The 27604-nt window shown below is 37.8% G+C and overlaps 1 protein-coding gene across 1 annotated transcript; it reads left to right on the top strand.

The window, feature by feature from the left end:
• Positions 1 to 448: 448 nt before the first annotated feature.
• On the top strand, positions 449 to 3123 carry LOC131166854 (uncharacterized). Its single transcript, XM_058125455.1, has one exon. The coding sequence runs from the start codon at positions 686 to 688 to the stop codon at positions 2687 to 2689; it is 2004 nt and encodes a 667-aa protein (XP_057981438.1). The 5' UTR covers positions 449 to 685; the 3' UTR covers positions 2690 to 3123.
• The last annotated feature ends 24481 nt before the right edge of the window (positions 3124 to 27604 follow it).

The following is a 27604-nucleotide window of genomic DNA, read 5'->3' as shown; positions in this document are numbered from 1 at the left end:
TCGGTGCATGAGGGACCAATTAACAAAAAAGGAAAAAATTGAGACACATGAGATTGAGAGTTCTCTTGGTTTTTTTTTGGGTTCATTTCATTCTTTAATTTGTTTTTCTTCTTTTCTTTAAAAAACGGTATCTAATACATGTTGTTAATTATTGGCAAGAATCAGAAGGAACCATTTAATCACAATTCATACATATTTTTACTTTATCTTTATCCAATAATAAGTCAAATCAAAATATCGTATAAGGATAATCATTATTCAATCGTCAACCAAATAGTTCAAAACCTTTTATTAAACTCCTATTCATAAGTTTATTACATAAAATCTGTTTTGTTATTACATAGAACATTATTTCACATTAAATGTCTCTTCTTAATTATGTAAATTCATCAAATAAAATGCATTCATGATCTTATCTAGTCCTTCACAAAGAATGCCTAATATTGTTGCAGCTGGTTTTCTAAAATGGAGGGAGGGAAGGAAGCAGTTGTAGGAAATGTAGGTCCAGCCTTCACCTAAGTATAAATAGCAGACAACGAAGCAAGATGCATTAAAAAAACTGAATGGAAAACTCAGAAAAAGTATAGAGAGAGAGAGAGAGTATTCTATGTCTGAGACAGTGGAGAAAGCTTAGGGGTCTTTCATCGGTTCTCCGTTCCTGTTCTCGAGGCTCTCTCTGCCTATCATGAACCCTAGCAAAATTGCAGAAAATCTCTTCCACCATAACCACCACCACCACCACCACCCCCACCATCACCATCTACATCCACCCCAGATCACGGACCACCACCAGCAGCAGCACAGCCACCACCATCCGCAGCACCACCAGGACCAACTTCAGCCGCCGATTCAAGACTCTCCTCACTTCCCTCTCCCTCCGATCTCCGAATTTGTGCTCTTCCGCGACGACGAAGATGACGACACGGGCAGCCCCTCCTCCTCCGACCAGGATGACCCGACTCGCGCGGTCTCCTCCTCCGCCTGCAACGACGTCATGTCGTCCTCCGCCACCACTACTGCGACGGTGGCCACCAAAATCCCTCACTCTCCGGCGTACATTAACCCGGAGCCCCACATCTCCTCTCAATTCTACACTTTCAACAGCGAGTCGCATGCCCTAATGATCCGTTGCATTCTCGAGGGCCGCCTGGCTACCCCCGACGAGATCCGCGCGGCCACGCCCGACTCTGTCCTCATGAGCTGGCGTGCCGTGTGGAGAGACCGCAACGAGGACACTGCGTACCTCACGGCCTGGAAGCGCATTCAAGACAAGCTCTCCGCCCACGTCGATGCCACTGGTAACGAATTTCTCTGTTTCAAGAACAATTCGCAGCAATTTGTGTCTCATGTTAATCAATGGCAAGACATTGTCATGGGTTTCCACGGGGACACCGATTTGAAACACTTAGGGCTTAAGGAAACCATAGACAGAATCAAGCAAGTGTGGACTGTAGGTGCAAAATTCTATGGAATTCCTGAATCTTTTATTAGGGTTTGTGTTGCTGCGTGCCCCCTCTGCTCTGACTCCTTAGGATCTGGGGCAAGGACAAAGCGGCGCAGATTTGAGTACACAGAGTCTATTGATGTCCCTGCAAAGGAGGTGCCGCATAGGTTGCAGCAATTGGCAGCAAAGCATAAGGTGGTGCTTTGCATTAGGCAAAAGTACATTAGGTATAAGCCTTTTATGGCTGAGGTTAAGGATTATGCATGTCATAGGGCAGGGGAGCCGGCAGCAAAGAAATCAAGGATTTTGAAGAGGGAACCATACGCATCAAAGCGCTGTGGATGTGGGTTTCGGATTAGGGCAATTGTACCAATCTCAAATTACAATGAGAAGGACAAGACTTTTGTGTATGAAGAAGAGGGGATGGCAGTGTTCAAGCTTTATGCGGTGCATTCAGGGCATGAACCTGGTCCATCAGATGGGAATGCGAGGATCATGCATCGGGTGGTTGGACATAAAGGAGGATTTTTGATGGATCATGACCCTGTGTATGGGATTAGCGATGATGCTGAGAATGAGAGTTTTGGTTTTATGGGGAAGGATGATGGGGACTTACAGATTTCGATTATGCAGCAGCTGCAAGAATTGAGAGCTGAAGTTGGCTTACTTGAAGGAAAAATAGCAAAAATCCCACGGGAGCTATTGCGTTCCGTGTCTCGTGAACTCTTTGAAGTTTTGAATAAAGTTCGGAGTGTCAGAGAATGTGTCTCAAAGCCAGATGATTTGCTTTCAGACAAGCAACATTCAAATGATGTTTTGGTGGGGGAGAGTGATTTGGCACATTGGAGTGACCACCCCCATGAACGGATGTATGGAGATGGTAAGGAGACAGAATTGATTGAGGAAGATGAAGACAGCTTTGGTAGAACCCTTGGGGATGTTACAACATGGGATCAGATGAGGACAGAATGTAGGACTCAGAAGGATCTGATGAGTGAGACTTGTAAAACTGAGAAGTGGCTGAAGTGCAGCGAGTTCGACCACAAGAGTATTCTTGACTGTGAAGATACTAAACTAACCAAGCCCATTCAACATGATGAGACCATGGTTACTGATGTAGGTCTTGTTGGTATACAGGTAGACAGTTTTTACCCAGAGAATTCTAAATGGTATGATTCGCCCTGTGGATTGGACCCTGGTGCAGACTGTGGGGATAGTGGTTTCAGGCATGGGGAAATTGTGTAGTCTGATTGAGCTGGTTAACCCACTCTAACATATAGTTGTATTGTAAAGCCATTCTTCCTTTTGTCCCAGTTGGAAGTGGGTTGTATATTCATGTATACAGAAGATGGAGCCTCTCACATGATTTTTGGTGTACTCGGTGCAGTGGTTCTGTAAAGTATACCCATTGGGCTTCCCTGCACATACAACCTTCTTTGATAAATGTTTGTTAATCATGTTTCGGGCCTTCAAGATATTTATTTTAGATATCTGTTCTGGGCCTTCAAAATATTTATTTTGGATATTTTGATGTATATGGGTGACTATTATCCATTCTCTTCTCTATTCTTTGAAATGCTTGTATTTATTATCAGTCCTGCCCAGCTTTTTGATCTCTTTACCGCATTCTGAGATCCATTGTACTTATTCTTTGTGATATGTATTTACTTTTTCTCCCATATGAATCTCTTTGGAATCCTCTTTCTGAATGCTTGGAGTTCTGTACTGCATGATAAAGCAACTGGTAGGCTACTTGACAAATTTATTTTTTGGGTGGTTTGGTTGTTAGTAGTTATGGATGGTATATACCACACTTGCTGTCCTAAATGTTGGGAGGGGGGTTTATATTGGTGGTTCTTTTTCTCACTCTTTTGTTGGAGACGCTCCTATTCTTCTTTCTCTTTTTATTAGTACTAAATATTTTAACAATGGAAAATGTTGAGGTTCAGGTGATGTTCTAGTTTTAATGCAATATTTCATTTCTTCTTAATCTTGCTCTGGTTCAGGTTTTCAGCCTGCATTTTCATTTCTTCTTTTCTTTTAGGTTTCCTTGCATGTGGTTCAATGTAGTTTCTAAATGAAACAAATGCTTGGCACATGCTATATGTATTTGTTGATTAGTGATGGGATTTTCTGTGGTTGGTGTACTACTAGTACTAGTATTGTCTATGCAGAATGAATCAATCCATAACAATATCTTTGGGATGTATAGTAACCCTGCCAACTGTTTATCTTGCTGCTATTTGAAATCCTCTTGAAGTATTTTTTTTTTTAACTGTTTACCTTTTTGCTAGATGAAATCCACTTCAAGTATTTTTTTTTTTTTTAGTTGTTGATACTACAAACCAACCACCACCACACATATTTAGAAAAATATTGCAGGGAGAAAATAACTAAATGCTTTCCATGTGGAAAATGCTCTCACTTATGTTACTGATATCTCCTTTTTTCTTGGCCCTTGAAGTGAATTTTTCACCTACTGCTATTATGACAGCTACTACTACTACCACTGCTCCTGCTACTCCTACTACTACTACTACTGCTGTTACTACTACTACTAGTAGTAGTAATAATAGCAGTAGCAGCAGCTTTAGTAGTTGTAATAGTGGTATGCTCAATGTGTAATGAAACAATCCATGACAATATCTTTGTTGTCTAATGGCTTCTTGCTTTGCCCTGCTATGGGAGGTGTAATAAGCTTGCCTACTGTTACCTTGCTATCAGGTGAAATCCGCTTCAAGTATCTTTTTTTTATTTGTAAGTTGTTGATCTAACTTTCACAAAGCAGGCCACCACCATCCCTATTTAGAAATTCTTGCAGGGACAAAATAAACTAATTGGTGTTCATTTGGAAAATGCATTTGTCTTCCGGACAATGTAGACATCATCCTGGAGTACCTCATTTGGCACAGGGTATTCATAATCCATCAGCACATGATAAAGGGTAACGACTGAAAATCCTGACTGATCTCCATTTAGAAAATGCTCTCACTCTCACCTTCCATTCTGTTACTGTTATCTCATTTTGCTCAACTCTTGTGTCTTGTATTTGTAATTTCTTGTATTGGGTGCCACTCCCACTTTGGAATCTCAAATTAGCGACTATACATTTAATCTTTCTCTAAGCATCTTTTGTAGCATCGGGAGCACAACGCTTGATACTTTTACCTTCAGCAAAGTATGACTGTCCTGCTTGACACCTTTAATGTTAAAAGGCTAGATAGTGCACATTCTTTGTGATTGAAACAATATATAACTTGCATAGGTGGCTAACAAAGAGTGATCTGATTTAAGCTTTGAAGACAAGCAATTGGGCTTTGCTTTCACATGATTATTATCATTGAGATGCAATTGGAGTTATAGTGGGTCTGTTTTTTGGCTTTCTTATTTTCTAAATAGTAAATACGATAACCTTGTTTCTAAATATGAGAAACTGGTTAGCCAAGTTATCTAAGGCCGGGTTTGCTTAGTATAATGCTATAGATGATACAAGATCTTTATGTTGGACACACATAACGGAAAAAGGCATGTCCAATGTTTCCTTTGTTATGTGAAGTTTCCACACAAGTAAAAATATTTATTTTAGATCAATTTATGATGATCATCCATGTCTTAAGGCCCACTTGAACAACTATTAGAGAATTAGGCTTGCTCTCACGAGGGAGACGGATTCCACTCAAGGGGGAGAGTACGAATTGGGTTCATGTGTTCATGCAAATGTTCCTAAAGATTTAGACACATGAAAAAAGGAGTGGTGATGAGTCGACTCCCATGGTTTTGAGCCCTTTCCCATGGTTGAGTAATGACTCTTAATTGGTTGCATGACAAGTAATGACTTTCGTTCAAGGAGGAGTGATTGGAACTCATAAGTGAGGTGTTGATTGTTGCGAATTCCACTTTTGAGTTTATCCCATATTGGAAAAAATAAAGTGGAAGATGGATACTTAGATACATGGTTGGGCCCAAAACACAATATGTGTAAGATTTTGGGTCAAGTTGGTGCTCACTCATGTGTATCAAACCTACTCATGAACTCCTCCGATGATAACAAGTGGTATTAGAGCCAACGGTTTATAACTTTGGCGAGTGACATCATAAAGTGATATTATAAAGTCGACTTGTGAAGTTAATTCTCCTGACATGGTAGTAGTTGGAGGACTAAGTGTGTGATCCATAAGGATCATCTAGGCCTATTAGATGGATCTCAATAGGGTCAAGGAGTGGGAGGTAGGATTGGTTTGGAGGCGTGTGGAATGTAGTTTGAGACACGTAAGGTGTGGGGATAAGACCCACTTGAGCAATTGTTAGAGAATTAGAGTTTGAATTGGGTTTAAGTGTTCATGCATGTGTTCTTGCGGATGTAGACTCGTGGAAGCAGTGATGAGTGGACTGCCATGGCCTCATGCCCTTTTCTATGGTTGAGTAATGAGTACTAATTGGTTGCATGACACGTAATAGCTTCCGTTCAAGGGGAAATGGTTTGAACTCATAAGTGAGGGGGAGATTGTAAAGAAATCCACAAGTGAGTTTGTCCCACATTGAAAAAATAGAATGAAGGATGGGTTCTTATATGCATGGTTAGGTCCAAGACCCAATAAGCTTAAACTTTTGGATCAAATTGGTGCTTACCCATCATCAAGCCCACCCATAATCTTTCCCAGTGCAAACAGGGTTGACATGCACACACTGCTTGATGGAGTACTAATTTATCATGTCTCTTCTGTTTTTTTTTTTTCTCCTCTGAGAGTAAAATTTTTTGCTGCTTTCTACCCGAGTCCCATAACCCATGTCGTCTCATTTTTTGAAGTTGCATCATAACAATTATTTTTCCAATTTGTACATGGACTTTCTGCAGCTCATGAGTATTACAACATATCATTTTGGACCATGATTGTGGTTGTGACCTTGAAATGCAGCTCATTGTTCAAATTCTTTTGCTATCTAGTTCATATCATTACTTCCCAAATCTGTTCAAGTTTGCTATACCCTTTTGTGGGATTAAGAAATAGGAAATTTTAAAATGATGACCCTTTTTATTAACATGGTTTCGCTTATTAAATTTGTGGTACCAGATATCACACGGTTGAGTTGTACAGCTTGTTTATTGGAAGAGCAAGCATTTGCAGTTCTGAAGACTGAATTAGCTGGTAATAGACACAGCAACTTGCTTGAGCTAGATCTCACATTGTTGAGTGGTGCAGCCAGTGCATTGCAACTGCAAGCTCATGCAGTTTTAAAATCTAATTTAGCTGGCACTTAACCTGAAGGCACCGTGGACATTGGTGAGCAAGTTTTGTTATTTTAAGGATGTTTTATTGATTGTGCGTCCTGGACAGTGATTGATCAACTTATTAGCTTTGGTATTATAGTAAACAAGGTAAATGCAAGATACTGAGATTCTTGTGCAGTTGTTCTCCTTTTTATGCCTTTTCTTTTCCTCCCTGAATCAATTTTCTTTTGTTCGAAAAAATATGTAGTAGTTTTAATTTTAGTAAATTTATGCTTCAGTGGATGCATCACAATCTCCTTTCTCTTTTGACAACTTTCCAGTCCCCTGAAGTATAGAATTTTGAGACCACATTAATGCTCATCTCAAAAGGAAATGCATTATTTTTCTACCAAGTGGATATCTGTGCCAAGGTTAGAGTCCTTTCTCCCAGAATGCAGATAGAAGAGTGTTAATATGCATTGTTTTGAATTAGTAGTTTTAACCTTACCCAGATTCTTTATTATTTTTTTAATATTTTATTTTTAATTTCACCTTATTTGTCTTGCATCCTCCCAAGTATTTGAACAAGGATTATGGTCCTATGCTGATTTATTTTGTTACAAAAAGAGAAAGAACACAATGGCCATTAAAGGGGTGCAACCGTGTTCAAAATAACTCCTAAAGTGGTAATTTAAAATGGTATCAAAGCCATTATTCCTTAAAGGTGCTATGTTCCAGTCTTGTTGCCAATGCTTATTGTGGTTATTAAATATTATCTTATTACTTGTAACTGGTGTTATTCATCATTTGCTTATTTCTATACGTGAAAAAACTGACAGACAACTTAAGCTTTTAGTTAAGAGTGGTATCTGACATTTATGAAAAAAGAGAATCAACCAAATTCTGAGGCAGCACGACTGTTAATGAAGTGCTGCTCCTTGCTAAACTAACAAACCACCATCATTGATGGCTCGACAGTTGCAGGTTCAGGGGGACAGCCTCCCTCGCTGTATTTCTGTCTGGTCCAGTTACAACTAATTGTATTATGATGCACATACTCAACCTCCGTTTTGGATTGAAAACATCTTTCTAGCCACTGTGATCCCCCTTTTTTTCTGAAGCTTTTCTATGGTCAAAATGCTTCCCCGTGAAGTCTCTCTTGAAAAAGAGCAGCTTGAGTGGATGCTTCTGTTTTTCCAAATGGCTTTCCATTGGAAGGTGATCCTCCCTCTTCTCTTGTTCAAGGAAGCCTCTTTCCATTTTACACGATCCTCTTTCTGTGGAGTAACAAGAGTCCCATAAAAAGGCAGTAGTCTCTGGCTTACAAGAACAGATCAGGGAACTGTCTTTCAGAGGATTTCTCCACATCATCTGTGGTCATGCAAGATTATAAAAACAAAATATGATTCAACACTTTGGGAACTCATTCGTGGACATTTTCTATTATTTAATACATTACTCTTCCATACCGAGATTATATCTCCAAAAGTTTGTAATGCATTTTTATTTTGAAACTCAAGCATCTACCTTAAGTCACAAATGAAATGGAATACATTAGGGTTTTTCAACATTGGCTCCAGAATCAGTTGCGACTGTACTAATTAATGCATGCATAAAAACATGGGCATAATTTTGGGTTTTCATCATCTCCATGAATACCATTTCTCATTGATTTGAAAAAAAAGAAAAAAAAATCTACACATGATGTGGTATTTAGTTGTATTTGTATAAGGTGCACTTACAACTCTTGAATTTGGTAAGATTATATCATGTATAACATCTCCCAAGCAAAGGTTATCATTGAATTTTATAAAACAGAAGTCTATGATTTTATCTGTATTCTGTATCTAGTGTCCCCAAAAATATTATTGGTAGATATTATCTCTATTGATCTTGGATCTGGGAGCAGGGGCAGATGCAAGATATTCTTAATTAAAGATCATAAATTCTTCAACAAAATATTTTGAGTCCGCTTTACATTTGACTAGACTTGGTGTTTTAATTAAAGAGTGACAGATAACTTGGGAATCTTGGAGAGAGAAACTGGGAATTAGGTTCACAATTACAAAGCAGTTGCATGAGGATGCCACATCCAAACCTGGAGGCTCAAAACATGAAAATTTCCTTCCATCATATTTTTCTAGATTATGCTTGGTAGTGAAATCTAGGCTTTCCCCAAGAGTCATATTTCAGCAGACAATAGGTGGTGAAAATTAGGTTGCTGCCTATCCTTCGAAAGTCAAGTGGGCAGTGTTTTGACCTAAGATAGGTTAGATCTATACCTTTTGGGTGAGCTCGTACAAAGATAAACAATTAAACAGTCAAGACTTTATCTTCGCGAAGCGTGTCAATATGTTGTCCGCCTAATAGATAGATAAAAAGTGTAATAGTATTGGGATGACATGTGTGTTAAATTTTATGGTTTAAAACATTTACTATGTCCTAGAACGTATTAAGATAATAGAGTCCTAAACAAAAAAAGAAATATAGAGTAAATAGGTCAACCATAAATACAAAACAAAATCTTGACTTGTAGCCACTAGAAATTTATGCGAATGCGAAATAGGTGAATCATCTACACGAGTAAATTCACCTTCTAAGAAAAAAATTCCAATCCCAATATTACACAAAGAAGAAAAAAGGCTATTGATGATTCCTCGGAAAAATAAGGCATACAATGACTTTGAAGCTAATAAAGAAATTATAGAAGATTGGAGGTCTAGGTGAAGATGGGAAGATGATGTAGAGAAAAGAAATAACTAAGGATAATGGAATTTATTTATTTATTTATTTATTTTTTAAAAATACTATGATTATATCCTAAACATGGACACTGAGTCAGAAAACAGAAAACAAAGAATTTTGCGCAATAAGTGTGATGGTGTCCTCGGAATCAAAATTAGAATTTGAACAACCAAATACTAAAATGGACGAATCTGAATCTAAATTTGAAAAACCATATAATATAATGGAAGATCTAACGAGAGGTTTAGAACTAAACTAGTTTTATGCATACATGAAACTTATTTAAACTTAAACAAAGGCTATGAAAGAAATCCATTGTTAGTTCTAATAACCAATCACAAAATCATGTGGATTAAGAAAAAAATTAGATTATGTGGCTGAAACCTTACAAGGAGATGTGTCAAGCTGGCTAAAAGCTTGGGAAAACTCAAATATAGGGAAGGCTAAAAAAAGCTGAATTGTTAAACAATTTCAATCATTTTGCACAAATGTTGAATTGTTTTGTAGCATCTATTAGAGAATAATTTATAGGAATGATTTATATAGATCAATATTAAAAACAATTCACTTATGCTTTAACAAAGTTAAAATTGTGTGATATTTGTCATTACATAGATTGTTAAAATTTGTCAAAAATATTTTTGGAAATTACAAGTTAAGGGAATGCCTCACGGGTTAAATCAATATTTCCATAACCTACCAAGTCCATAGAATGAAATTTTAGAAAGAGATTAACCTCAATTCTTGAGAAAATCAGGAGGTATTGGTTCTTTAGGAATTAGAATTCATTCAATTGTAAAACCCTTAGAAAATAGCGCCTAATTAGAAAACTGCAAAAATAGGATACATATCAACTTGCAAAAACAAGTTAAGGACAAATTTGTTGTGATAAAATCCTACAGGAAAATTAGAAAATTAGATGTTAAGCAAAGAAATCCTATGAAAGAAGGAAAAGAAGGTATCATAAATTTAAAAAATGAAGAAAGAGAAAAAAGAAAATGATTATGTCCGCAACAAGAAGTATGTATAAAAACATAAAGAAGAAGAAGAAGATGAAGAAGAAGAAGAGTATTACATAATGGGGTAGAGCATTGGTAGGTCTAAGGAGATTGTTCTACTAAAATACTACGAGTAGGTCATGAGAATCGGTACTGGTGGTTAGTGGTGCCTATGTGGACCATGTGTTTCTATGAGATGTTAGTCTTATATGGACCAGTCTTGTGTGGACCATGTATTTCTGTAAAGATGTTAGTCCTGTGTGGACCATGTTTTTATGTGATGTTAGTCCTATGTGGACCAGTCTTGTGTGGACCATGTTTCTGTGTGATGTTAGTCATGTGTGGACTAGTCATGTGTAGACCATGTTTCTATGTGATGTTAGTCTTGTGTGAACCATGTATTCTGTGATGATATTAGTCCTGCGTAGACCAGTCCTTTGTGGACCATGTATTTTGTATAAATGAGAGTACTGAGTGGACGGGGTTCTCCTGTGTGGAATGTTTATGTGGAAGTGAACTAATAGTAGTATTAGAGCAGAGGGAAACTACTTGTATGGGTGGGTAATCTTCCCTATTCTCGGGTATTATTATTAAAAGATATTTATTAATGCGTGTATGTTATCAGATGATGGTGTTGTTGTTAATGATGCATTTTCTCAACTGCTGTTGATAATGAAATACAAATGAATATATGTTATGTATTATTTAAATTCTCTGCCACACACTGTTATGATTTGTTCTTCCTTATTGAGATGTGTCTCACCCTAATGGAAGATCATATTTTCAGGTCCATCAGGAGATCGAGCTTAGGGCTCCGGCAGGATAGCATTTTGGTAATATTTGGGAGTTTGTAAAAATAGCTTATGTATGGTTTATGTTTGGGAAATACTGGTATGTAATATAAAAAAAATGATGGTAGTTGTTTATGGGATATAATATATATATATATAGACTCTGGTATTTAATTAGAGGTTGTTTATTTTATTTCCGCTGCATGATTGTGGTGTTTGGCATCAGAAACAGGTGTTTGAAACACGTAACCTTCGAGCCCCACTTGGAGGGTTCAAGACGTTACAATATGTACGCACACTTTCTTTTTTTTTTATGCAACGCATGAAATGCATGATGATGTATGAACTTTCTTTTTCCAATGCATTTGTAATCAACAAACCAAACTCTGATCTTGGCCATATTTTCAAATTCCAATTTGATATGAATGCTCCTGAGTTTTGTTTCCTTAGAACTCTACATGACATCTGCCCTAGTTAATTAACTTGTTTCTGCTCATTTCCATCTTTCATTTTCTCAACAAGGACCTTCTTTGGATTGTCTTCTTAATGTTTTGAAATCAATTTGAATTTCAAATGAATAAATATGTAATAAGATAACTCAATCTCATTAAGGATATGTGTAGCGACCTAGAAAATTATGTTTAAAATTCTTTGATACCACTTGTAATATCCGAAAAATTCAATTTAAAAAATCATTGATACAGATAGCGGAAGAGCTCCAATGCAAACTACCAGAGTATTAAACTATCTCTTTATGACAACAATATTTCTAGATAGTACAATTAACATTCCTAAAATTCTAAACTCATTACAACACAATTAAATTAATAACAATTTTAAATAAAACCTTCTATCCCACCCACGCTTCCACTGTGCTACTCTAATTATTGTTATGTTCCTCATGGCATTTGAAAAATATTAGATAATGATGGGGTGAGACACCTCTCAGTAAGACAGAATAGATTATTATCAGTGTGTGACAAATGAGTTTTTACATAAGCAAAACATGGTCATTAATTTAACTTTAACTCGAAAGGCATCTGTATATATCATAACTCACACCTATACCATTTAAAATACATATTTTCTACTCAAACATACTTTTAGCTAAATAAATAAATCTGTTTTCGTAAATTTACATATATACATAGAAGAATTTCCCTTGATTGGACCATCATATATTATCATGTATAATCTCTCATGATTGGGTTGTGCGACCCGAAGGCTAGACTTAACCATGGTTGGTCCACTAGGCTGAGTCAAAACTGTTATGTCCATAGTACGATTGCCCACCCAATCTGATCCGTACCCAATGGGTAACCAACTCCTACAATACTGATACTCCAAGGGCCAATCAATTGCCATCCGCCAACACTTTCTCTATCATTTTATAACTCGGCATAAAGCCGACTGAACTGTCATTTCATACTGAACTCGACATAAAGCCGTCTGAACTGTCATTTCATAACTATTTAAAAACCATCATGTTTGATCATACAATAGTAACTGTTCTCATGCCAGACGACATGACTGATAAATCATAATATAATAAACTGTCTAGGGAAAAATATATTTGACTGAAAACAAGAGTATGATTAATTTCACCTATCTAATTTAATTCCATTATATTCCAAGAAAACTCGATGTACTCAAATCCTTGCGCAATTTAATTTAATTCCAAATTATTCCCAAAAAATCTAATTTAATCAAATCCCAGCAGTTTAACTTAATTCCAAAATATTCCCAAAAATATGATATAACCAAATGCCTGCAATTTAATTTAATTCCAAAATATTCCCAAAAATCTTATATATAACTAAATCCCTGCAGTTTAATTTAACTTAGGCATATTTTTAAAATAAAAAATAAACATAGATATAATTAATTTCACATACTCAATTTAAATTGGGCATATTTTAATTAACATAAATCTAATTAAATTCACGTACTCAAATTTAATTGTGAATATTTTAAAATAAACCTGATATAATTTATTCCCCTTATCTTAACCCTAGAGACCGCCTACGGCGTCCAAACGACGAATTCACTCCGATTAAAGTGTTGAGGAACAGAGTTAGGACCCGGATATGATGTTCGTTTTTCAGTTTGGGGGAGAGATGGGGAGAAATTGAAGAGAGAGAGAGAGAGAAGACGGTTGAGAGAAAGAGGGAAGTCTCCAGAAGAAAAGAGAAGGGGGCATAGATTCAAAATTGAATCTGTGAATTGGAAGCTTCAATTGATAAGGATGCATATATATATATATATATATATATATATATATATATATAAATATATATATATATATATAAAATATTATTTTATATTATATTATTATATTTAATTAATAATTTAATTTAATAATTTATTTGTTTATTTATTTATTTAAGAATTTAATTTTTATTTATTATTTTATTATTTTTGTATTTAATTAATTTTTAATTTTAATAATAATTTTTTTTTTTTTAGGATCACTACATCTTACTGTCTTTCTTTCCTGCAATATACATAATGCTTCTCATTAAAGGGAATTAATTTTAAACATTGTCTAGTTAATTTTTGGCATTCACGTATACTAATTATGTATATATACACTTATATGCATATTATTTTCCAGGGCTTTACCTTCTCCCCTCCTTATAAAAATTTTTTTCTCGAAATTTGCTAAATACAACTCCGAATAAAATTCATCATGAACCGAACGAATTTAAGTTAAACTCATGAACAACCCTATCAAAACTAATAACTAGCACGAACCAACGAATTGAACATCCTGCGCTAATACCCCTTGCTACATAACCAACACCCAACCACTTTACTTCTCACTTTTTGTTCCCCAAAGACCTAACACTAACATAACCTTTCTCTCTCAACAGATAATATATTCTAGATCCTTCTTTAAAAAGTGGTACTTACAAAATTCAGTAATCAAGTTGCAATACGGTTAGGATGCCTAGTAATCACTCCCTTATCATCCTCTAGTTTCAAAATAAAATTCCTTCTTCTCCTACCCCAAAGAACTCGATGGACGAGTCTTAGATTTACAATACCCGACCCTAAATCAATTCATTCCCAACTCCTGCCTAATACCAACTCTCATGAGCAAGTTTCTAACTAATGAAGTATCACAATCTTAGTTTTTAAAATTATTTTATCATATTTAAAGTGAATATATTTGTAAAAACCCGAACCGTGATATATGGATTAATTATATAAAAGAAGGGTAAATTGGTAATTGAGCAGAGTTTGTCAACGAAGCCAGAGTTCGTCGACGAAGTCTAGGTGCTACTCGTCGACGAGGAGAAGTCGAGGGATTTCAGGAAACTGAAAATATCAGGCTCGTCGACGAGGTCCTTGTCTCATTGATGAGCTATCTATGTGGCCTCGTAGACGAGGACGGCCGAGTCAAGGGCTATAAATATCAGTTTCCATTACTTCCAAGCTAAGAAATCTAAAATATCCTCTCCCTCTCTCTCTAGAACTTGAAGATCACTCTCTCTCTCTAGATTTCTTCACTGCTCGTCACCTAATTCATAAATCCGACGTTACCGCGTAGATCAGGGCAGGATTCTCTTCGCGAATACTGGATCGGAATCTTGTTTCGAGCAATTTTGGGTTTTGGTCCAAAATCGAGATAAGGCTCGGTTTCTATTTCTGTTTCAAAATATGTGTAGCAGTACGAATTGTAAGGAAGTATTGTTCTGCGTTGTTTAGGTTTTGGCATCTCAGTTCGTAGTTTTGAGAGCCGTAGAGTTCGTGTTTCGATTTCGGGTTAAGGTAATGGGATTCTATTTATATCAGTTTATTTTTGAAATCAGAATCAGTAAACCTGTGGGTTATGATCGTATGTATGTTTTGACTACTTATTTGGGGAAATCTATCAGGTAAAAATGCAGGATTTTCGGGTTATAGTTTTCGAGAAAATAGGGATTTTTGGGTATCATCTCTACTTTGTTTGCAAAACTGTATGTGGTATTTAAAGTGTATTATTGAGGTGACCTTATCCCTAATTGTATAAAAATGTATGCTTGACTTGGAAAATGATATGATTTACGGTATATCAAATAAGTATGGAATGTATGGTTATATGTAATTGTTCCAGGTATTTTGTAAAACAGCTAGTGGCGGCTAATTACCGTACGCTGATGAGTATAGGAACATGAGTTCCAAACTGATTCTAGGTTTTGTGAAATCAGCTAGTGGTGGCTAATTACTGTACGCTGAAATAGCTATGTGGCGGCTAATTACCGTACGCTACGCCATGTACAGGTTCATTACCATGGGTAAGAGTGTTCGACTCTATATTCGAGGGTGTGAAATATCACCAGTGTGTTCTGGCTAGTCACCGATGGGTGTGAGCTACAACGTATTGGCGACGTACAGCTGTGAGGCTTCAGTTATAATAAGGTTTCGGTTGCTTGAGTGTGACGACACTGACCGTATGTTTGGGTATCGTATGTACTAGAATGGATTTGTGAAAATACTAAAACTATATAGAACTGTATGGAAATGTTTCGAAGTTGTATCGTATTGTATGGTGTTAAGTTTTACGCAAAATAACATTGGTATGCTACACACTGATATAAACTACTTTCTTCCTTACTGAGAGGTGTCTTACCTCGAATGTATATACAAATGTTTTCAGGTCCTTCGGGTAGCCGAAACTAACATCCTAGCATCCGGAAGCGGGGGTGTCGTTTAGCTACAGTTAATGCCTGGATAGGTATGAGTTTTGTAACCGGGTTGTCGTGATGGTTTTTGTAGACACCTGGAGTATGTTTTGTAATTATGGGAACATATATCCTAGTGTTGTATAGACTCTGGTATGGTATATTATATGGATAGATTGAATAGTTTTCGTTGTGTATTTGATGAGTATGAATGTGTATGTATATGTTTCGTAGGGCTTCCGTATACCCCAAGGGGTCGGACCCTCTTCCAGTATTGTATCATGTATGTTTAATTGATACAAAGATAGGTTAGGTTACTATTTTTCACACCTAAGACCCATTTGCGGGTTCGGGGTGTGACGGCTTGGTATAAGAGCTAACTAGGTTGTTAGGTCTTGTAGAGTTAGGTGTATTTATGTGTACATACCAGAGTATAGGAGGTGGGAAATGGATAGAGTAGGTCGAGGATTGTGTTGTTTCTAGACAGGGACTCGGTTGTGGTGTTCTGTGTCCTTCCTGAAATGACGATCTCAAAAAGATCACGGCAAACCAATGATGGATTCGTGTTAGTGAGATAGGACAGACCTGGACCCATTAGAGTGGTAGTTGACATGATTAGTTCTAATGATTGTGTTAACTGTGTACGATATATATAGGAATTCTAACCGATTCCTATTCTGTTTTCAGAATTGAGCCCAAGGATAACAACTTGGATAGTGGCTTCGAGGGGACTGCGAGTGATGAGTCTCCTTTAGTGCCACGGGGTTTGACAAGACAGGTGATGCGAGAGATTGGACGAAGTGTTAGGAGACGCGAGAGCTCTCCTACCGATACAGGGCATAACATCGAGAGGTTCACACATATGCACCCTCTGACATTTTCAAAAGGACTCGATTTGATTATAGCAGAGGACTGGGTCGTGAAGACCGAGGGGATTCTGGAAGTCCTCCACTGCCCTGATAGGCAGAGTCCTTTTTGCTACTTTTCAGCTGTCTGGGGAGGTCGGGCATTGGTGGACTGCGATGAGTCTGCTTGAGAAGCAGAGAGCTGGTCCATCGGGTATGACGTGGGGCCGCTTCAAGGAGGTATTTTTCAATAGATACTTCCTGATTTCCACTTGCGATACGAAGGCTAATGAGTTCTCGAGCCTGATACAGGGTACCCTGACGGTGTAGAGATATGCAGCTAGATATATCGAGTTATCTCGATTCGCGCCGTATTTGGTCCCGAACGAGTACGAGAAGGCTCAGAGGTTTGACAGGGGTCTGAGGAAAGACATTCACCGGCTTGTGGGGATGCTGTAGATCCGCGAGTTCTCGATTTTGGTGGATAAAGCCACTATAGTTGACACCGACCTCTAGGGAGACGAGGTGGTGCAGGAACAGAGGAAGAGGCCAGTATCTTCTGGGTCTCAAACTGATCCTCGGTAGGGACAATGGAATAAGAAGAAGAACTACAGTTCAGGTTATCGGTAGAACACTGAGCGGCAGAATTCTCAGGGGGATCCATCCTCCGCACCGTGTGCCAAGTGTCGTAAATGGCATGATGGTGAATGTCAGCCGTTATGAGGTAATTGCTACAACTGTGGCAAGTCGAGACACATGTCTCAGAGTTGTTAGGCACTAAGGAGAGATACGCCTGCACAGAGCCAAAACCGTGGGAGTAATCAAATGCCTCGGGGAAACTACCAGGAAATCACGGCTCCGACGAGGGTATATTCACTTACTCCAACAGATGTAGAACACGCTGGGAACGTGGTGATAGGTAACATGTTACTGCTTTCGATAGAACTATCATTTTATTTGATTCGGGAGCAACCCATTCGTTTATATCTGGTAGTTTTGTGAAGTTGTGTGGGGTTGAAACCCAGGTGATGGATGAGAGGTTGTCTGTGGCTATGCCGACTAGGAGTGTAACGATTTGTAGTAAGATGTTAGGAAATTTCCCAGTGGTAATTCAGGGAAGGTTGCTACCGATGAATCTTGTAGTATACGACATGTCTGGTTTTGACGTCATACTGGGGATGGATTGGCTATTCTCTAGTTTTGCGGTGATTGATTGTCGTAGGAAGGCAGTAGTGTTCAGACCTCCTAGGAAGCACAAGTATGAGTTCGTGGGATCGTGTGTGCATTCGATGCCACATATTCTATCGGCATTACAGGCGATGAGGCTACTCTTGAACGGATGTCAGGGGTACCTAGCTTGTGTGAAGGAATCGCAGCGGAAGGAGTTAAGGCTCGAGGATATTCGAGTGGTCAACGAGTTTCTGAATGTGTTTCCAGAAGATTTACCCGGTTTACCTTCGGATCGTGAGGTGGAGTTTGCAATAGAGTTGCTGCCTAGTAAGGCACCAATCTCTAAAGCTCCGTACCGGATGGCTCCAGTAGAACTTCGGGAGTTGAAGGAGCAATTGCAGGAACTACTGGTCCAGGGTTTTATCCGACCTAGTGTATCGCCCTGGGGAGCTCCAGTTTTATTTGTGAAGAAGAAGGACAGGTTGATGAGTATGTGCATTGATTATCATGATATTAATAAGGTGATTGTGAAGAACCGTTACCCGTTGCCTCATATTGATGATCTCTTTGACCAATTGCAGGGAACGCAAGTCTTTTCGAAGATCGACCTACGGTCAGAGTATCATCAAGTGAGGGTTCGATCTGAGTATGTTGCTAAGACTGCTTTCCAAACCAGATATTGCCACTACGAGTTCTTAGTCATGCCTTTTGGGTTGACGAATGTTCTGGTAGTGTTCATGGATCTAATGAACAAGGTTTTCCATTAGTACTTGGACTAGTTTGTAGTGGTATTCATCGATGACATTCTGGTATACTTGAGAAGTCCGAAAAAGCATGAAAACCATTTAAGGTTGGTGCCACAAATTCTGCAAGAGAGGAAGTTGTACGCCAAGCTGAAGAAGTGTGAGTTCTGGTTGAATTAGGTTGTGTTCTTAGGCCATATGGTGTCTAAGGGTGGTATCTTCATTGATCCTAGCAAGATTGAAGCTGTGGTTGACTGGATATTGAAGAGTGTGCAAGAGGTTCGGAGTTTTCTGGGACTAGCGGTTATTATCGTCGGTTCATGGAAGGATTCTCTAAGTTATCTAGGCCTCTGACATAGTTAACCAGGAAGGGTGTGAAGTTTGATTGGACCGAGGATTGCGAGCAGTGTTTCTAGGATCTGAAACGGCGATTGGTTACTGCTTCGATCTTGACCATTCCTTCGGGGAATGACGGTTTTGTGATCTATATCGACGCGTCTCTGAAAGGTTTGGGATGTGTGCTTATGCAACAAGGTAAGGTAATTGCTTATGATTATCAGTAACTTAAGAAATACGAGAAGAATTGCCCTACACATGATCTGGAATTGACCGTTGTAGTTTATGCGCTGAAGATCTGGAGATACCACCTATACGGTGTTTAGTGTGAGATTTTCACTGACCACAAAAGCCTCAGGTACTTTTTCACACATAAGGAGTTGAATATGAGGCAAATACGGTGGCTAGAGTTAATCAAGGACTACGATTGCGCAATCAATTATCACTCGGGGAAAGCTAATGTGGTAGCTGACACGTTGAGTCAGAAGTCAGAGCATACAGCAGTGTCTGCAGTTATAGATCAGCATCATATCATTCGGGATCTGGAAAGCCTTGGCGTAGAGTTTGTGGTTGGAGATCATCAGGCTTTCATTGCTAGCTTGGTGATCAAGCCGACTTTATTTGAGCATATTAAAGTCGCGCAGGCTAGGGATGCGGAGTTGGTTGAGACTGTGGAGAAAGTACAGTAGGGATTGGCTGCGGATTTTAACATCTCTAAGAGAGGTGTGTTGAGGTTTCGGACTAGTATGTGTGTTCCAAACAACGAAGATATCAGAAGGACGATTCTAGAGGAAGCGCATCGTTCCTTGTATATGGTACATCCGAGTAGCACGAAGATGTATCAGGATTTGTGCGAGTCCTTCTGGTGGAGCGAAATGAAGAGGGATGTTGCCCGATTTGTGGAGCAATGTTTGACGTGTCAGCAGGTGAAAGCTGAGCATCAGAGGCCGACAAGGCCGTTACAGCCCTTAGCTATTCCGGTGTGGAAATGGGAGCACATTTCCATGGACTTTGTTATCGGATTACCACTAGCACTTCACGGGCAAAACGCTATTTGGGTAATCGTGGACAAGTTAACGAAATCTACTCACTTTGTACCGATGAAGGTTAGCTACCCTTTGAGTACACTAGCAGACTTGTACATGAATGAGATAGTAAGAATGCATGGGGTACCAGTGTCCATTGTTTTAGATCGAGACCCGAGGTTTACTTCTCGATTCTGGAAGTGCTTGCAGGTAGCAATGGGGAGGAAGCTTACTTTCAGTACAGAGTTCCACCCCCAAACTGATGGACAGTCAAAGAGGACAATACAGATCTTGGAGGATATGTTACGGGCTTGCGTGTTAGACTTCGGTGGTAGTTGGATTCAGTTTTTGCCACTAGTGGAGTTTGCCTATAACAATAGCTTCCAGGCTAGTATCGAGATGGCACTGTTCGAGGCTTTGTATGTCGGAGGTGTCGATCTCCTTTATATTGGGATGAGGTTGGTGAACGTTAGGTGTTAGGACCGAAACTTGTGCAGTAGGCATCTGAGAAGGTGGGTTTGATCCGGGAAAGGATTAAATCAGCTCAGAGTCGGCAGAAGAGTTACGTAGATGTTCACTGCCGTGAATTAGAGTTCGAGATGGGGGGTAAGGTATTTCTGAGAATCGCTTCGATGAAGGGAGTGATGAGATTCAGGAAGAAGGGCAAGCTGAGCCCGAGGTATATCGGACCATTCGAGAATCTAGAACGAGTGGGCTCGGTGGCCTATCGAAATGCACTACCTCCTACGCTCTCAAGGATCCATGATGTTTTTCACGTATCCATGTTGAGGAGGTATGTGTCGGATCTGTCGCATGTTATTATTTACGATTCCTTGGAACTTGGGGATGCTTTGGTGTATGAGGAAGTACCAGTTCATATTCTGGACCAAAAAGTTCAGAAGTTGCGTACCAAGGAGATATTGTTAGTGAAGGTTTTTTGGTGGAATCATGCAGTTGAAGAAGCTTCTTGGGAATTAGAAGTAGAAATATGCCAGAAGTATCCGTAGTTGTTTTAAGTAGTAGTTAGATAGCAGGGTTGGTATGGGTATGTATGTATGTATGTAGTACTCTGTTATCGTATTAGTATTGTGTGGTTAGTCTCTAGGTGAGTCCTGTTGTATTGTGAGCTCCCGAGGCCGTGTATGTATGTAACCATGGTATTCCTCTAGCACAAGTGAAGGAAGGTATGTATTGTGACAGGGCTGTGAATAAATGGCCACCGGTTCTTCTTAGAGCGTGTATGTATTCAGTAGTATAAATGAGTTCGTAATGAAAGATTACAAATTTTGAGGACGAAATTTTTGTAAGAAGGGGAGGTTGTAAGAACCCAAACCGTGATATATGGATTAATTATATAAAAAAGGGTAAATTGGTAATTGAGCAAAGTTTGTTGACGAAGTCTAGGTGCTGCTCGTCGACGAAATTTAAAGACTCATCGACGAGGAGAAGCTGAAATATTTTGAGAAACTGGTAATATCAGGTTCGTCGACGAGGTCCTTGTCTCATCGACGAGCTATCTATATCGCCTCGTCGACAAGGACGCCAGTTCGTCGATGAGGATGGCCAAGTCAAGGGCTATAAATATCAATATCCATTACTTCCAAGCTAAAAAATATAAAATATCCTCTCCCTCTCTCTCTAGAACTTGAAGGTCACTCTCTCTCTCTCTCTAGATTTCTTCACCGTTTGTCGCCTGATTCGTAAATCCGACGTTACCGCGTCGATCAGGGCCGGATTCTTTTCGCGAATAGTGGATCAAAATCTCGTTTCGAGCAGTTTCGGGTTTTGGTCTAAAATTGAGGTAAGGCTCAATTTCTATTTCTATTTCGAAATATGTGTAGTAGTACGAATTATAAGGAAGTATTGTTCTGCGTTGTTTAGGTTTTGGCGTCTCAGTTCATAGTTTTGAGAGCGGTAGAGTTCGTGGTTCAATTTCGGGTTAAGGTAAGGGGATTTTGTTTATATCAGTTTATTTTTTAAATAAGGATCGGTAAACCTGTAGGTTATGATCATATGTATGTTTTGACTACTTATTTGGGGAAATCTATCGGGTAAAAATGCGAGATTTTCGGGTTACAGTTTTCAGAAAAATAGGAATTTTCGGGTACCATCTCTACTTTGTTTGGAAAACTATATGTGGTATTTAAACTGTATTATTGAGGTGACCTTATCCCTAATTGTATAAAAATGTATGCTTGACTTGGAAAACGATATGATTTACGGTATATCAAACAAGTATGGAATGTATGGTTGTATGTAATTGTTCCAGGTATTTTGTAAAACAACTAGTGACGGCTAATTACCGTACGCTGATGAATATAGGAACATGAGTTCCAAACTGATTCTAGGTTTTGTGAAATCAGCTAGTGGTGGCTAATTACCGTACGCTGAAATAGCTATATGGTGGCTAATTACCGTACGCTGCGCCATGTACAGGTTCATTACCATGGGTAAGAGTGTTCGACTCTATATCTGAGGGTGTGAAATATCACCAGTGTGTTCTGGCTGGTCACCAATGGGTGTGAGCTACACCGCATTGGCGACATACCGCTGTGAGGCTTCAGTTATAACAAGGTTTCGGTTGCTTAAGTGTGACGACACTGACCGTATGTTTGGGTATCGTATGTACTAGAATGGATTTATGAAAATACTGGAGCTGTATAGAACTGTATGAAACTATATGGAAATGTTTCGAAACTGTATCGTATTGTATGGTGTTATGGTTTACATAAAATAACACTGGTATGCCACACACTGATATAACCTGCTTTCTTCCTTACTGAGAGGTGTCTCGCCCTGAATGTATATACAAATGTTTTCAGGTCCTTCGGGTAGCTGAAACTAACATCTTAGCATATGGAAGCGGGGGTGTTATTTAGCTACAATTAGTGCCTGGATAGGTATGAGTTTTGTAACCGGGTTGTAGTGATGGTTTTTGTAGACACCCGGAGTATGTTTTGTAATTATGGGAACATATATCCTAGTGTTGTATAGACTCTGGTATGGTATGTTACATGGATAGATTGAACAGTTTCCGCTATGTATTTGATGAGTATGGATGTGTATGTGTATGTTTTGTAGGGTTTCTGTATACCCCACGGGGTCGGACCCTCTTCTAGTATTGTATCATGTATGTTTAATTGATACAAAGACGAGTTAAGTTACTATTTTTCACACGTGGGACCCATCTACGGGTTCGGGGCGTGACAATATTTCTACTGAGTACTCACAATAAACGCATACTCAGTTTTGCATTTTCGCCAAATAAACAAGGTTTTTCATCTAAAATGTAACTATCAACTTTAGAAAGAAGGAATACTCAAGCACTACATTAGACTTCATAGTAGGGAATCTTATTAGCAATACCATAACAACCAAGAATCCAATATTTCTTGGCATATTTGTTAAGCCTAAATCTCCAATACCTTTGTGATCACTTTTAAAACCTCCCAACACAGAACTCCACAAGGAAACCTCAGCAAAAATCTTATCCCGCAATAAAAACAAATGTGGGTACCAAGCTTGAAAAACACTTGTATTATCCATGAAGACAATAGGAAACTCATCATCATAGGCAGCACTCAAACTTAATTTATTATTGTCCTATACCAAGATATTATATTTCTGCATGCACACACGCCTATAGATCCAAATATAAGTCAATTAAAATTTAATTCACAACCTAACATGGACGTTTTCATTTATTCCACACACATGCATCCTTGACTCTTCTACTCATTGAAATACATCACCAAAATCTCATTGCACCTACTACATGAGTCCAAACCCCAAACAGCCATAAGCTTTGTACATCCACTTTTCTTGAATCTGTTATTGGTGGAAGTCTTATACAATAGGCCAAACCAAACTTAAGTAACCTCCAAAACTTAAACAAAAGTTGTCAAATATTTCCCCAGTACATATGGTTGATTTGCAAAATGACTCTTAACCAAGACTTTATCATCGACTTCCAATTAAACTTCTGAAACAAAAGGAAATGGTGAACCTCCATAACCTCCATAATAATTGCTTCATTTCAAAACTATGGATTTAAAGAAATATGAGAAAACTTACCAAGACTAGTGTATCCTAGACTTCCTTTATGTTGCATCACCTCCATAAAATTTTTAGAAACCTCGAGTAGAAAAACATAAATGTATAACAGGGTATTCCTATATGCAGTGATATAGGATCAATATCCAACAACTTTGATTCTCAATTACAATCCCTCGAAACTAATGTATGTGGACCTTTATAGACCAATACTTAGAAGATAAGGAAACTAAATTAAGAAACCCAATTAAACAAAAATATCAATTTCCTAAATAATCTAAAATCTTGCTTCCTAAGCAATAGTATCCTAGAATTTTGAAGATTTGCCCCCAATGAAATCACCATAACTAAATAAACGAATATACCGTTAATATTAGGAAGTTAATAATAATCTCTTGGTAACAAACTGCATTATTTTTCCACTATTAGAAAGAGTTCAACCTCAAACTTTAAAATGCAAAAGATGAATAACAAAGACCATAACTCTTTTTCTTCTTTAACTAACTCAACATGTTGTGGGTTGAACCCCAAATGCAGTGGTGCAACAATTTTAGTAGCAACTTCCTCAACTACCTTTTCTCACTAATTGACCTCTTATTTAATGACCCCAAAAGGAAGGCTTCCCTTCTAACTAGCAATGCTTCAGCATAAAAACTCGATACCCATTCAAAACCACTAAATTTTCCACATTGCCCCCTACTAATCTTGAACAACCGGATGTGACCTCCTTCCAACCTCAGGATGACCATTTGCAAATTAAGCCTTAACTACACACCTCTTATCCAAACCCACAATCACCTACAACTCTTGCAAGAACCTTAGCTATTCATTTGTAAACCCAATTCTGTAAGTTTACAATTCTAATTTTCTTTTATCCCCATCCAAATCTTTATCTCACTAACTTTTTGTAATGAGTACTTTGCTTCAATTTTCAAAAGCAAAGGCAAACATTCCCATATCCATCTAACCACCAAATAAGGAAATTTAACTCCATTAGCTGCAAATCTAGGTTTTCCCCTCCAAGCAAACAAAACACTCTATCCAAACTTTTCCACTTGCAAATTTAAGGGTTCTCTTTCAATCTGACACTATTTGTTGGAAGTTTTGCTTCCATACTATATATGTGTGCTCGTTTATTTGAATTTTAATTCCATACATTAAAGAATTTTGATGGTTTCCAACCAAATTTTAACTTATCAACTTAATATACTAGATTATCTTATTAAACAAACGCAAGAATTGTAACTTCCAAATCTGAGATTGCTGGCCCGACTGATCATGGGACGAGTCTTAAGACACATTATGCATCGTAGTCTCTTTTACATGTTGATATTCCCTTGGGTATTGCATATGGGCTAGTAATATGATTTCTTATTCCGAGATCTTCTCACACTCACCTGAATTAATTATTTCCATATCCTTCTGTGTGTGGCCACATTTAATTTAAATTTATCCCATTATTTTTGCCTCATTTTCTTTAACCAATTGAAAAGATCCTCACTCTTTGAAATTCTAAATTCATTAGATGCTAGAATCATGGGCTGTAAAAGTATCTTCTATTCCTCTTTTGCTCAAATAAAATCTACATTTATTTCTGTGACATTCTTATTGCACACTGGACTTGAATTTTGACCCTATACTCTCCTTAGAAAGTGATCTAAAGACCCATGAGTGACTTATGGGAATATGGAACGATTGAATATTTTTTTTAAGACCCATGAGTGACTTATGGGAATATGGAAAGATTGAATATATTTTTTTTAAGCATAAGAAACACGAGAGAGAATATCATACACCAAAGAACTATAACTTTTTATAAATCCTTAGGATAACTGGTATCCCCAAGAACTTCACCATTAAAGAACCCCTGGGATTTCTAAGCACCTAAATCCGATGGTAACCACTAACATTCTTTTAGTTGCTCTCGGTTCCATGTACACTAAATCATAAGGAAATCATAGAGAACTAGGAGTATACTCTAATGTGCACGGGTGCGCACATTCCAAAAAAAATGCTCAAAATTCTATTTCATATATTCCAGTATTGCAAATGGTTGCTCATTCCTTGTAGTGACTATTTACACAAGACAAGATCATAGTGCAACATTCCAAGAGAAAAACATCAATGATTTGTTGTGACCTTTTTGGAACTGTCGACTGTTTAAAAAAAAATCATAGAAAACTCTCGATGAATTTCTACTTTCAACTGCGAGACAAAACTCCAAAATTCCAATTTACTTGTTGTATTTTACCCGCTAAGCATCCTATATCCAATCACTCTTACAACCCCGAGCCTACCCATTCCTATCCTCATCCTACTTCATACCTATACTCTGGTAATAATCATCCTTAGAGTTTACAGAACCCATTTCCTAAGCTATGATACAAACTGTAGCAACCCGAAAAATTATGTTTAAAATTCTCTAATACCACCTGTAATATCCGAAAAATTCAATTTATAAAAATCACTGATACAGACTGCGGAAGACCTCCAATGCAAATTACCAGAGTACTAAACTATCTCTTTATGACAACAATATTTAAAAACGGCACAATTAACATTCTAAAATTCTAAACTCATTACAACTCAATTAAATTAATACCAATTCTAAATAAAATCTTCCATCCCACTCACGCTTCCACTGCGCTACTCTAATTACTGTTATTGTCCTCATGACATCTGAAAAATATTAGATAATGATGGGGTGAGACACCTCTTAGTAAGACAGAATAGATTATTATCAGTGTGTGGCAGACGAGTTTTTACATAAACAAAACATAACCATTAATTTAACCTTAACTAAAAAGGCATCTGTGTATATCATAACTCACACCTATACCATTTAAAATACACATTTTCTACTCAAACATAAATTTAGCTAAATAAATAATTCTGTTTTCGTAAATCTACATATATACATAGAATAATTTCCCTTGATTGGACTATCATATATTTGCATGTATAATCCCCAATGATCGGGTTGTGCGGCACAAAGGCTGTACTTAACCATGGCTGGCCTACCAGGCTAAGTCAAAACTGCTATGTCTATAGTACGATTGCCCACCCAACCTAGTCTGAACCCAATGGCTAACCTGCTCCTGCAATACTGATACTCCAAGTGCCAATCGACTACCATCTGCCTACACTTTCTTAATAGTGTAGCTGCACAGCACGTAATACTAACTACGATACCGTGCTCTAAATCATAACTAGTCCATCAGGGTTCTAATACCATATAATACAATTTATATAATACAACTGTAACATGATCTCATTTTCAGAAGTCAGTATAAAATCTGACATGTTCACAATTTTGTATACAATCTGTCATTTTATAACTCGGCATAAAGTCATCTGAACTCAACATAAAGTCGGCTGAACTGTCATTTCTACTAAACTCGACATAAAGCCGTCTAAACTGTCATTTCATAACTATATAAAAATCATCATGTTTAATCATACAATAATAACTGTTCTCATGGTAAACGACTTGACTGATAAATCATAATATAATAAACTGTCCGAGAAAAAATATATTTTGTTGAAAACAAGAGTATGATTAATTTCACCTATTTAAT

The sequence above is a fragment of the Malania oleifera genome, chromosome 10 (assembly GCF_029873635.1).
Source record: "Malania oleifera isolate guangnan ecotype guangnan chromosome 10, ASM2987363v1, whole genome shotgun sequence".
Lineage (NCBI taxonomy): Eukaryota > Viridiplantae > Streptophyta > Magnoliopsida > Santalales > Ximeniaceae > Malania > Malania oleifera.
This window is presented reverse-complemented; position numbering and strand designations above follow the sequence as displayed.